The 13,792-nt window shown below is 44.3% G+C and overlaps 1 protein-coding gene across 3 annotated transcripts in view; it reads right to left on the bottom strand.

The window, feature by feature from the left end:
• The window catches only part of PAPLN (papilin, proteoglycan like sulfated glycoprotein), a 77,509-nt gene extending 64,155 nt beyond the window's left edge, over window positions 1–13,354 (bottom strand). Inside the window, exon 1 of one of the 3 annotated variants that reach the window (XM_077322698.1) lies at window positions 13,280–13,354. Coding sequence is in view for 2 of the 3 variants with exons in the window: in XM_077322697.1 (XP_077178812.1) it covers window positions 12,695–12,742 (48 nt within the window). In the remaining variant the exon portion in view is untranslated. Of the gene's footprint in view, window positions 1–12,694; window positions 13,025–13,279 lie in introns of those variants that run through there. The other 2 variants (XM_077322697.1, XM_077322699.1) reach the window with 2 other exon arrangements.
• Between the last annotated feature and the right edge of the window lie 438 nt (window positions 13,355–13,792).

Below are 13,792 nucleotides of genomic sequence, written 5' to 3'. Positions count from 1 at the left end.
GTATACCCATGTTGTAAACAGCACATCACGAGCCAATAATGATTATTTTTGCGACTTCATGGAGGAATGTTGCTTCTATAGAAAAAGAAAACTAAACTCCATACAACTTGCAAACTGCCTTGAGAGTGTGCCTTGGTAAGATTTGTGCTAGATAAGATTTCTGTTGTTATTGCAGCATGATGTGAAAGGAAGCATGTGAGATTTTGATGATCTAATTAGAGCAATGGTTCCCAAACTTTTTCAAGCTGCCACCTCCTTGGTTCCCAGGCCACATCCCTAGTCCCACACACATGTATATACAAACACACATTTCTTTCCTAGGTCTACTGCAAATTCAAAACACGCTACATTGTCTACACTGCTGCTTTGGTTGTTGTGCAGTGTACATATTTTAGCATGGAAAAAATAAGCTCTTTGTAAAAGCCACATTGTATCCTCATTGGGGAGAAAGACAGGGAAAAGGGGGGGGGGGGGAGAAAGGGAGAAGCAATGGAGAATACCATGGCCAGGAGCAAGCAGGAGAAGGCTTTCCCAAACTCCCAAAGATAGAAACTTTTTGGGAAGGGTTGCTAAACCTGGGTTAAGAAACTCCTGGAGATCTGGGGTGGATCCTGGAAAGAAGAAGGAACTCAGCAGGAGTTATTTCTTTGAATCACTCACCCTGAGCTAAATAACATAACTGGGGCTTATTTGTTTCTATTATGTATTTAAATAACTCAAACTAGGGCTGATTCTGCACTAACTTTGTTTTTTTCCAGTGTGGATCCTGCTCAATCCAGATCGATTTCAACTCAGTCTTCCTCCCCCCTCCCTTGAAACAGAAAAGTGTTCTGCACAAGGTTAGGGGGGCTTAGAAGGGAAGGGGGGAGCCAAGCCCAGACGGAGCCTTTCTTTCTTTCTTTCTTTCTTTCTTTCTTTCTTTCTTTCTTTCTTTCTTTCTTTCTTTCTTTCTTTCTTTCTTTCTTTCTTTCTTTCTTTCTTTCCTTTCCTTTCCTTTTCTTTTCTTTTCTTTTCTTGAAGCGGGGGGGGGGGGAGAAGACTGAAGACAGCAGAGGAGGGAGAAAAAAAACCCATGAGGCAAATCTCTACCCACAGAAGTTACTGATTCTGCAGCTTCTGGGGAGAGAAAATTAGGATTTCCCCTTTAGGAAAAGCTTACAGCCTGGGCAGCCTTGGCTAGTCAGGGCTTCTCTACCATGGGAGTCAGCCCTGACCAATCAGGGCTTCTCTACCATGGCAAATGCGATGCAGCCAGAGATCCACATCCTTTCTCAATCCAATTCTGAAAATATTGATGGTTATTTCCATTCCTAAATATTGCAGGATAAAGGTAGGGTGACTCCAGATCAATCCTGCTTGTTGCAGAGGAAAAATTTAAATTGCCCAAAATCAAAATGGAAATTGCATTCTGTGTAGACAGCAGGGACTGAATCGACCTGGGATTGGAATAAAAGCTCCATGCAGTTTACGCCTAGGGCTGCAACATTTAGAGGAGCAACACCCACTTAGTTGCTCAGGAGACACATGTGATATTTTGACATGTTCTCTGTGTCTCTTCCCCTATGGGGCACCCTACCCATGTTCCAGAAAAGTATGCAAGGCTTGCGCTTAGCAAGTGGTGACCAGCTTAAAATAGCTGCTCCTGGAGGGACTGGAGGATTGTTACATGATGAGCCTCCCTGTGTTGTGGGTCTCATTCCAGGGAAGGTAATAAAGGGCCCACACTCTCCAGTAACACCCTACCCTTCTGTGTAGCCTCCGTGATCTTATCCCAGCAAGAGGAGGAAGTAGAAGTTGGTTCTTTTCTCTACCAGAAGTAGTCTCAAAGTGGCTTACAATCGTCTTCCCTTTCTTCAATCAACTTCCCTTTCCTTCAGCTCCTTTCTCCACACTCAGCTGGTCTTCCTCCAGGCACACTGGCTGAGCTATCATGCTTCATGCTAGGAGGAGAATGATAAACCTCTTCCCTTTCCTCTAGATCGTGGGTCCCCAACCTGAGGACTACAGGCCACACGCGGTCCTCCGACCTGCTTGTCTGCTGCTATCACCCTCAGGGCCTTTTCCCTCAGACCCATCCTGCCTCAAGAGGTACAACCTACTGCTGTTCGTCCTATCCCTTTCTTGTAAAAAAAAAAAAGACAATAGCAACATTATTTGTTTGGATCCCCACGGTTCCTTCTGGCATCCCTCTCTTGCTCTTATCCTCCAAGATAGCACTTTGCCCATTTCTAGGTGCTTTGCTAGCCAGCAAAGTTCAGGCACCCGTACCACTCAGCTTTTTAACTCCGCTTTCCATGAATTACCATGTTGAAGCTATGTATGTATATAAGGAGGGTAAAGTCGCTGTGTGAATGTGTTCAGGAGATGTCAGGTCTGCTTTTGCGGACTACATACATCTGTGAACAAACCTTTTCCAAGATGAAAATTGTGAAATCAAAGTGTAGGTCAAGGCTTACAGATGAACATTTTAAGAGTATCTGTCACAAACCTTGACTTGGACATCAATGCCTTGGCTAACAGAAAGCAGCCACAAAAATCACACTGACTAAGAAAGCATATTAAAATCAGAGTCCAGTAGCACCTTTAATACCAACAAAGATTTATTCAGGGCGTGAGCTTTTGAGTGCAAGCACTTTTCATCACGCCCTGAATAAATCTTTGTTGGTCTTAAAGGTGCTACTGGACTCTGATTTTATTGTTCTACTTTAGACCAACAGGGCTACCCATCTGTATCTAAGTAAGCATATGTAGCTAAATGAAAGGATTCCACAGTAAAATATTGTTCCACAATGGGCTGCATTAAAGTTAACATTTCTTCATTTACCTTTGAATGTTTACTTTTGATCTAACTAAGTAGGTTAATAATTTTGTTACAACTAATTGGACAGAGGATGTTAGTAATACTAATATATACATTTGCCATCACCATCCTATGAGAGGCAATTCCTCCTGAGCCACACAGAACAGTAAATGCCCTTTGGCTATGTGATTCCTGCCATGGCCAGCCAGTGTTCCATCTAAAAAGCCCCTGAAGCAAACATGCCTTTCACTTCAGAATTATTCTTTTTCCTCATATGTCAATGTAGAACTAAAGCTCATATGGTTAAACTGCTCGTTATTAAAATGATAATGTGGTTAATTATTAAAATGCTGAGCAAGGATCCAATATCCTCACATAGTTTTCATTATTGACATGAGAGAGATTGATTACGTTTTAAATTAGTTTCCCATGTTTTATGATGTTCCTTTCTGTTATTCTTGCCCAAGACCTGTTAATTAACACACCTGAACTTTAGGCAACTATTTCATGGTTACAGTGTGGGGACTTCCTTACCTCTTTTTCAGGCAAATGACTGTTTTCCCCTTATGTCCTTCTGAGGTATCTCAAATGTCCTGTAAACAGGGGGTGGAGTGAATTATGTCTGAGAAGAGGATTTAGCGTGTTGTTTGTGTTACTGGCGTCTGTCCTCCTCAGTTTGTATTTTCCAGTAGAGGATGAATTCTGCACCTGCACAGGATACCAGCTTGTTGCTGGTTGAGCTGGTGTCAGAACGAATTCATTCTTAATTTTTAAATGGTAGATGAACCCACAAGAGGTTCAGCCATACTGGACTTAATACTGACCAACAGGCAAGAGTTGGTAGATGAGGTGAAGGAGGTAGGGACCCTAGGGGGAAGTGGCCATGTCCTCATAGAATTCCTTTTGAGATGGGGAGCCAAGGAAGCTTGTAGCCAGACGCGGATGTTGGATTTTCGTAGGGCAAACTTTAATAAACTCAGAGACATGACGAGTGTCATACCATGGACAAGAATGCTGGAAGGGAAGGGAGCATGTGAAGGGTGGGCGCTACTCAAACAAGAGCTATTGCATGTTCAATCAATGACTATTCCAGAAATACAAAAACACTGCAGGAGCTCTAAGAAGCCTATTTGGATGAACAGAGAACTTCAAGAGGAACTAAGAAAGAAAAGGAAAATGTTCAGGAAATGGAGAGAAGGACAGAGCTCTAAAGAAGAGTACCTACAGGTTACTAGGCACTATAGATCAATCATCAGAAAGGCCAAAGCTGAGAGTGAGCTAAGATTGGCCAGGGAAGCCCATTGTAACAAGAAAAGATTTTTCAGTTACGTGAGGAGCAAACGTAAAGTAAAGGAGGCAATAGGCCCACTGTTGGGTGCGGATGGACAAACTCTAACGAAAGATGCAGAGAAAGCAGAAAGGCTTAGTGCCTATTTTACATCTGTTTTTTCCCACAGGTCAAAGTGTTTAGACACATCTAGAGATGGCTTTAGCCAAAGGATAGTGTCTGGGTGGCAGGTTAACATGGATAGAGAGGTTGTCGAGAGGCATTTAGCTGCACTGGATGAGTTCAAATCCCCTGGTCCAGATGAAATGCACCCGAGAGTACTCAAAGAACTTTCCAGAGAACTTGCACAGCCCTTGTCCATCATCTTCGGAACCTCTTTAAGGACTGGAGATGTCCCGGAGGACTGGAAAAGAGCAAACGTTATTCCGATCTTCAAAAAAGGGAGGAAGGATGACCCGGGAAACTACAGACCAGTGAGTCTGACCTCTGTTGTGGGTAAGATAATGGAGCAGATATTAAAGGGAGCGATCTGCAAACATCTGGAGGACAATTTGGTGATCCAAGGAAGTCAGCATGGATTTGTCTCCAACAGGTCCTGCCAGACCAACCTAGTTTCCTTTTTTGACCAAGTAACAGGTTTGCTGGATCGGGGAAATTTGGTTGATGTCATTTACTTGGATTTTAGTAAAGCTTTTGACAAGGTTCCCCATGATGTTCTGATGGATAAGTTGAAGGACTGCAATCTGGATTTTCAGATCGTTAGGTGGATAGGGAATTGGTTAGAGAACCGCACTCAAAGAGTTGTTGTCAATGGTGTTTCATCAGACTGGAGAGAGGTGAGTAGCGGGGTACCTCAGGGTTCGGTGCTCGGCCCGGTACTTTTTAACATATTTATTAATGATCTAGAAGAGGGGGTGGAGGGACTACTCATCAAGTTTGCAGATGACACCAAATTGGGAGGACTGGCAAATACTCCGAAAGATAGAGACAGAGTTCAACGAGATCTGAACACAATGGAAAAATGGGCAAATGAGAACAAGATGCAATTTAATAAAGATAAGTGTAAAGTTCTGCATCTGGGTCAGAAAAATGAAAAGCATGCCTACTGGATGGGGGATACGCTTCTAGGTAGCACTGTGTGTGAACGAGACCTTGGGGTACTTGTGGATTGTAAACTAAACATGAGCAGGCAGTGTAATGCAGCGGTAAAAAAGGCAAATGCCATTTTGGGCTGTATCAACAGAGGCATCACATCAAAATCACAAGATGTCATAGTCCCATTGTATACGGCACTGGTCAGACCACACCTGGAGTACTGTGTGCAGTTCTGGAGGCCTCACTTCAAGAAGGACGTTGATAAAATTGAAAGGGTACAGAGGAGAGCGACGAAGATGATCTGGGGCCAAGGGACCAAGCCCTATGAAGATAGGTTGAGGGACTTGGGAATGTTCAGCCTGGAGAAAAGGAGGTTGAGAGGGGACATGATAGCCCTCTTTAAGTATTTGAAAGGTTGTCACTTGGAGGAGGGCAGGATGCTGTTTCTGCTGGCTGCAGAGGAGAGGACACGCAGTAATGGGTTTAAACTTCAAGTACAACGATATAGGCTAGATATCAGGAAAAAGTTTTTCACAGTCAGAGTAGTTCAGCAGTGGAATAGGCTGCCTAAGGAGGTGGTGAGCTCCCCCTCCCTGGCAGTCTTCAAGCAAAGGTTGGATACACACTTTTCTTGGATGCTTTAGGATGCTTAGGGCTAATCCTGCGTTGAGCAGGGGGTTGGACTAGATGGCCTGTATGGCCCCTTCCAACTCTATGATTCTATGATTCTATGATTCTATAAAAACTGTCTACTTTGCTAGAGGAAAAGCCTTCCACACTGGGAGCTTCACTGCTCTAGCTCCCATGCAGGAGCATACATCTGGGGTGGATGAGGTGCACTGGGCCAAATGCTCCCCTGTGCAAGAGCAGGAAAAGGTGTGGCAACCTGCCCTGGCTTAAACTACAGCCTGCAGCCTGGTGCGAAGCCTCCAGTGTGGAAACAGTCATGAGTTTTTCTCTCCCAGACAGATCTCAGAGAAAAGGGAGGATAATTTCATTGGAAGTACATTTTAAGAGAATCCCCCAACATAATCGTATAAAATGTCTTTAATCAGGTGACCACTCTACTTCAAAACTATTTAATTAACATGAGCTCCAAACAAAAACCCTGGGAAGCATTGTTCTGTGATTGTAATATATACTGATATATCAAAGGATTTCCTTCTCCTTCATAAAAATACTTTGAGACATAATGTGACAGTAAAACTAATTACAGTTTATATTTGTGATACAGATGTCCCCATTAGAATAATATATTCCTGTCCAAAGCTTTAGGGGAGGAGATGAAGGATTGGCCATTCAAGTTTCGGAAGGAAATGACAACCAGTCCTGAATCAGATGCCCTGTTCTGAAAGAAACAAAAGCCTCTCTCCCCAAGGCCTGAGTGCACCTTCCTGGGACTGCTAAGCAATGGGTCTAGCACATTTGGGAGGTATTACCCTAAGGCATCTGCTTGTGGCAGGGAAACATCCAGCAATTTTGGCTGGTGCCCACCAACGTTCAGCTGGTTGACAGGTAGAAGCAGGCTAGCTGAGTGGGAGATCAGTTATTGTCATCCCCAGGCAATTATGCCACTTTCAGCATGACCCAGAAGCACCAGGTTGGCACTTGAGCACTTGCTGGGGGGAAAAACCCTCTGTGGTTTCTGCAGTTTTAAGGCAGGTCCTAGAGCATTACCTTCACTAAAGGTCATGGGAGAAGAGGATGGGTTCTCTTATAAATTAAAAACTGTTTAACTGACAGAAAGCAAAGGAATAACTGGACTATTCTCAAAGTGGAGGAAGTAAGCAGTGGGATCCTGCAAAGATCAGTATTGGGACAGTATTATTTAACTTATTTATAAATCATCTGGAACCAGGAGTGAGTAGTATAAAGGGAAAGGTATACCCTGTGCAAGCACTGGGTCATGTCTGACCCTTGGGGTGATGCCCCCTAGTAGTATAGATCAGTGGTCCCCAACCCCCGGTCCGGGGACCAGTACCGGTCCGTGGATCATTCGGTACCGGGCCATGGCTCCTCCTCGTCCTCCTCCCCGGCTGCCGCCCTGCTACTCTGCTGCTGGCTCACGTTTGGTGCTCTCCAGCGGCCGCCATGGCTGGGGCTCCCCCTTGGCGTGGCACTGTGCAGCTGCTGTTGGCAGCGGCCTTCAGCGGGCGGCAGAAAGTCAGGGGCACTGGCGGGAAAGCAAGTGGAGCAGGGGCTCAGGTGGTGGCGGCGTCCCTTGGCAAAAGACTACCCCCCACGGACCTCAGTAAAATTGTCAAACATTGATTAAAAGGTTGGGGACCACTGGTATAGATGACACCAAATTATTCAGGATGGTGAAAACTAACACTGACTGTGAACAGCTTTAAGAGGACTGCCACAAACTGGATAAGTGTGTGACAGTGTGGAAAATGTTGGTAAGTGTAAGGTGATGCACACTGAGACAAGAATCCCAAATTCAAATATACACTAATGGAGTCAGAATTTGCTGTAGTGGATAGCACAGTGAAAGTCTTGCCGCAGTGAAAAAGAGCAGCCCCTGTGTCCACCCTGAGATTTTATGATGTTTTTTGCCCCCAATTGGAGGATTTTAAGGGGATAACTGTGTTGTGTTTTATAATGTTACTAGTAACCAAGCCCGCTGCAGGAAAATGCAGCGGGCGCTAGGCACTCACTGTTGTCGGTGGCGGTCTGTTCGGCGGCTTGGGCGGCGGCGGCGGCAGGCTTCTTGCGGCGGCGGCGGCCTGACGTGGCGAGAGGCGCTTTGCGCCTCTCGCCACGTCAGGCCGCCAGGCAGGGAACCTCCGGCAGCCGCGCTTCACGTGACTGCCAGGGGCTCCCTGGGGCGGTGGCCTGATGTGGCGAGAGGCGCTTCGCGCCTCTCACCGCGTCAGGCAGGAGCAACTGCGAGCCGCGCTGTGCGCGGCTCGCAGTTGCTGGGGCTGGGAATCGGAGGGACCAATCGGCAGGCGCAAAGCGCCTGCCGATTGGTCCCTACGATTGTCTGTCGTGAAGCAGGGTCCAATCCGGACCCTTCCTCATCACGGACAAAGCCCACCGGACCCAATCCGGACCCTTCCTCATCACGGACAAAGCCCACCTCAAGGCCCCTTAACGAATTATTTAGTCCGTGGCGCCCGTGGCGCCACGGGCGGTTTAAAGATGGGTTTTATGGGGTTTTATTTATTGGGGCTTTATAATTGTTAGCCGCCGCGAGCCCTTGTGGGAGTGGCGGGATAGAAATGCAATGATAAATAAATAAACGAACGAATGAATAAATAAATGAATAATAAAGGCAAACTCTGTATTAGGAAAGGGACTGAGCATAAAAAGGCCAGTGTTGTAATGCTCCTGTATAAATTTATGGTGTGGCCCATAGTGCCTTTGGAGCTCTGTCAATGGAGTCAAGTTACCTGTATTGCTTCCTATGGTCTTCCTATCTCTGAATGCACGGATGCCTGATCTACATGGTTCTTATACCTCAAAACAAAATGGTGGTAGTTTCATAGAATTCAAGCATTTTTATGCATGCTGCACACACTATATATTGTGGCACATTTAGCCACCCATACAAGATTTCCAAACTGGGAAATATGGATATAAACTCCTCATGACATTCAAGGCCTTGATCACACATTATAGTTAAAGTAGAACAAAGTTTGTGTGCATGCCCACCTTGCCAGTTCATACCTAGAATAAAACTTTGCTGGTCTTAAAGGTGCCACTGGACTTGAACTTTGTTATGCTGCTTCAGGCCAACACGGCAACCACCTGAATCTCTAGTTAAGGTACAGTTTTATTTGGGATATCATACCTGTGATACCATTTACTGAATAAATAGATGTATCTTTATGCCCATGTATTCTCCAATGCAGAGTGATCCAGATAACTGTGGCATATTAGGCCCCTGACATTCATACGATGGATGTCATTTTGCATAGGGCTTACAATTTTAGAGACATGTAGGCTCAACATTCTCAACCTATTAAAAGGGCGGGGAGGGCACTTATTTGCTATACCCTGGAGCTGTACATGCACTATTGGCTTTTTTTGGGAAAACGGTTTTGGGGGTTAGGTGCCCTTCCTTCCCATCTTACTGTGGACCCAACATGAATCAGCCCTCCACAGACTTTTGGAACAATGTTCTCACAGCTCTTGTGCAGCTGCAGGGAAATCAAGTTGAATCCTGTAAACAATGATTTATATATTTTTATGGAGTACAGATAGGTCTGTGCATGTTGGGCTCTACAGGGTTTGGGCACTATCATTATCATATATCAAATTCTCAGTGTGGGCATATCTGTGGATACTTAGATCCAGAGACTGGAGCCATGAACGGACTATACAGATTTTTTACAAACCTGGAAAAAAAATCCCTGGTTCATAAAAACATCTGAAATTTAAAATAAAGAAATATGAAAGGGGGGCGAGCACCAAAGTAATATAAGCAGCATCTGTAGCCTTGGGAAGCAAATGCCCTCAGTGGCTGTAACAAGGTAACCACAACGGTATTGCCAGCCTTCCAGCCTTGATTTCTGTTGCGGGGGAGGGGGAGCCTGGCCCTTTTTAGGGTCGTTTTGACCACCCCATGAAAGCAACTGTGCTACAATGGTTAGAGTTTCAGACAAGGATTCTGGAGACCCAGGTTTGAATCCCCATTCTACCATGGAAGCTGACTGGGTGACCTTGGGCCAGTCACATTTACTTGTCCTAACTTATTTCACCAGGCTGTGAAGATCAATTAGACCAAAGGAAAATGATGTCTGGGTCCCCTATTGGGTATATATGAAGTAAGATAGATAGAAGGACAACAGATAGCTGTAGATGGAGGCAGATAATGTAGAGTACCTGTCAAATAATTTAAAACATGACCTTCAAAAAAGCTCATTCTTGTTATTACAAAATGAGATGTACATGTTCACTGTTTTTGGTGCAAGGTTAAATTTCACTTTCTAAAAATATTATAAGGGTTTTGTCGAGTCTTGGTAATATTCCCTATTTCACTAATGAATTTAAAGATCTGTGTTTGACATAGCTCCAAGATATGCAGGAACTCCAAGATACGCAAGGATACCAAAAGATACTAATTTTTCTGTTGCTGAGAAAGAGAAGGGAAGGTCTTCTTTGACACTGAAAAAGCTACATTTGGGATTACGGGACCTGCATGGACAAGCACCATGGGATGGAGGATGAAATAAAGAGGAGAACTGGGCAAGACTCAAAGAAAAAACTACCTGGATCCAACCCATTAATTTGTTTTAAGGATTGGGTGGGTGGGCATGGGTGGGAATCCTGTAAAACTAATTTGCAAAGCTTCAAAATACAAAGTATTTTGCATACATGTCTTTCAAAGCTGGTCCTCCTCACTTATATGGGAACTTGCCATCCCCTCCATTTGGAGTAATCTTCACAATTTAATTAGGAGATATTCAAAATAAATAACAGATTGCTACAATCATAGTCCCATTGCGGTGCTTGTCCCTGACGCTATGAATACCGAATCTGTGAAATGCTTTAGCTCAAGAGATAACTGTCACTCCAGCATTCAGAATCCTGTTACTACCACGTCTCATTTGTGTGGCTAAAATATCTCCCAGTGAGCATCCTACTGTTAAGTTAGTCTGTTCTTAGTCTGAGGAAGAGTGCTTGCGCTCGAAAGCTCACGCCCTGAATAAATCTTGGTTGGTCTTAAAGGTGCCACTGATTTTATTGTGCTACTTCAGACCAACACGGCTACTCATTTGATTCTGTCTGATCTATGTTATATATTAAAACGATGACGCAACTCACATGACTTGGCAAGACACATTCTTGCAGAAAGGCACTGTCTTAACTAGAGTGGAAGCAGTTTGTGCCAGATCTACAGATTAATAAACGGAGAATGAAACATGTTTACAAACTAGCCTCCCCTGTTCTAATTTAATTATACGTCCTCCAAAACACAGCTAGCTGAGCATTTTTAGGGACTAAAGAAAGTGATCACTATGCAATATAAATTTTTTTATAGGACAGTCTCCTTTCTTTACACTGTTTGTGGTGAACCACAGAACATGTAACATTTTCACGTAAGCACTTTGGGGCCAGCACCTTCCCCCTCCAAGCCAGGCAAACATCCAGCAGATGCAGCTTCCCAGTGTCCCAGCTCCAAGTTGGGAAATAGCTCCACCTGTTGAATGTCAGCATAATGTGATGCAAATAAAGGTGTGAGCCTCTTTCAAGCAAAAAACAAACAAACAAAACAAACTAGCAACAATTCTTAAATGACTCAAATAGGCAGAGTGATTTAGGAGACCAGATTTTAGGGTTGCCAGGCCTCCAGTGGTCACTGAAGAGAGGATGGGGGGGAAGGGTTGCCAAAGCCAAGTTGGGTAGTTCTTGGAGATGTAGGGATGGAGCCCAGGGAGGACAGGGACCTCAGTGAGGCCCAATGCTATAGAATTTTCTTTCCAAAGCATCCATTCTCTCCTGGGAACTGATCTCTGTAGTCAGAGATGAGCTATAATTCCAGGGCAACCTCAGGTCCCACCTGGAGGCTGAAATCCCTACCAGTCCACACTCAGCCATAAAGCTCACAGTTGTTGTGAAGATAAAAGAGGAACAGGGGAACCATATATATCAAGCTGGATGCCTTGAGAAATGGAAGGGGAAAACGGGCTTGTGAGCTTAAGGAAGACTTGTGGGGACTCATTTAAAGAAGGTTGTCTTAGCTGGTCTGTTGACTTTTAAGCAACAGCACGCAAAGAAAGTCAGAGAGGGATCCATTGCCTTCCCCTGCACAAGTTTCCATAGAAACTGTTCATGCATGTAGGAGACTTCAGCATATTCTGTGGACATGCTTGTGTGATCATTTACACTGGCATCATGACTTTTAAAAAGATAGTCTATGCCAGCCAGTCAGATGGATGATGCCACACACCTATCAGTCACTGACCTAAGCCAAACTGAATTCAGCCAAGCAGCAGCCACTCAAGAACAACTGCAGATTTTCAAGAGACTAATATCTTCAGCCAGCCCTCCTGTTACTCTCTCAAAGCACTCAGGTTTGCACATTCAATCAAATGAATATTGAACAGAAGCAAGTGCAGAAATCCACTGAATTAATGGTGTGATCATCCCAGGATTCCGGATTGCTTTGAAGAATTCCCTCTTCAATACCCTACCAATGCAAAAGCTGCTACAGCAAGGACAGATGGTTCAAGTTAATACCTTCCAACCACCCCAAATATGGCAACTGGATTATCTTTAATTCCTGAAACAAGAAGACCCCTAAACAAGTGAACACCCATTTAGCATACAAAATTTCCTTCTCCCCTCCACACCTTCACAATCAATCTAATTATTGCAATTATAAAGCTTCACTCAACACAATTCTTTCTTCCCCTGTTGCTTTTCAAACTTCATCAGGCGGATTTAAATCCACACCCTGATGGTTAAAAACAGAGCTCCCTTCAGAAGCAAAGCCACTCAAACAAGTAGGCTACAAAAGCAAAGAACTAAGCAGCCTGCAACACAAAGCTAAGATTTACCTGATCCAGGTGCCTGTTTGCGGATGACAGCGAGAGCAACAAAACCATCCTGACGCTCCACTTAAAAGTCCAGCCTTCCAGTTGAAGCAGTGACTCTTAACACCCTTATCCCCCCCCCCCCCCTTCTGTTTGGTTACTAATCCTTACTGCACAGGAAAAGGAGAGTTGGATTTCATTTAACTCCTTCTGCTACAAAAAGTTTCTCCACAGCTTTCCTGTTTTGTTCTTTAGAAGCCACACTTGTAACCCCGTGCACATGGAAGAACAAGCTTTTGAAAGATTTCCAGCGCTTTAGCATGAGCCTCTTCAAAACAAAATCAGTTGTTGAAAGTTATTAGGGTGGGGCTGTTCTTAACCAAGTTTTATTTTAGCCATAGGCTGCACATCAGACGGCGTGACAGAGAGTCAAACAGTTGGAACAATCTCTAATTGCAGCCATTGTTTCCGATGTCCGTGACAGATTCCAAGTCTAAACAGTCTGTCTTTTTAAAAATCACATTTCCTTTGCAACAGGCCTACACCAAAGTCCACATTCAAATTCGCCCTTCCCATACTTTGAAGCTAGGAACATAAAGAATCCCAAACCTTGTCCTTGGCTAGATCCGTCCATGCAATGGAGTGGCTCAGGCCTTGGGACTGAACATAGGAGTAGTCTGGAGAATACACAAAGACAAATCTAAAGCAGCAAGAGGCCAATCTGTGCCTGAGGAATCCATTCCTATTTTAATCCATATTGTGAACAAAACAGCTGGGAAAGAAATGAGGCTGCTCACACACAAAGTTGATGGGAATAATGCTCAGTTGCACAACATGAGAGCTCAAATAATCATTGCTTGCCTAATTTAAGTCTAAATTATCTGCATTTTTAGCATGTTTATCCTTAATGGAACTTCTATTTAATGATCCATGAGGACAATACATCCCCTTAGGTCAAGGATCATTTTGTGGTGGCCGCTTAACCTGCCATGTGACTATAGGGCATTTCTGTGGACAATTCCTCTGACACTTCAAAAGCATCCAGTCATGCCCCTGGCTGAACTAATGCAGAGGTTGCCTCCCTCCATGTATAGCAGATCTTCCAGATCTCCTGCAGATCTC

This window comes from Paroedura picta, chromosome 2, assembly GCF_049243985.1.
Source record: "Paroedura picta isolate Pp20150507F chromosome 2, Ppicta_v3.0, whole genome shotgun sequence".
Classification (NCBI taxonomy): Eukaryota; Metazoa; Chordata; class Lepidosauria; order Squamata; family Gekkonidae; genus Paroedura; species Paroedura picta.
The sequence above is the reverse complement of the archived record's forward strand: the minus strand, read 5'-3'. Positions and strand labels throughout refer to the sequence as shown.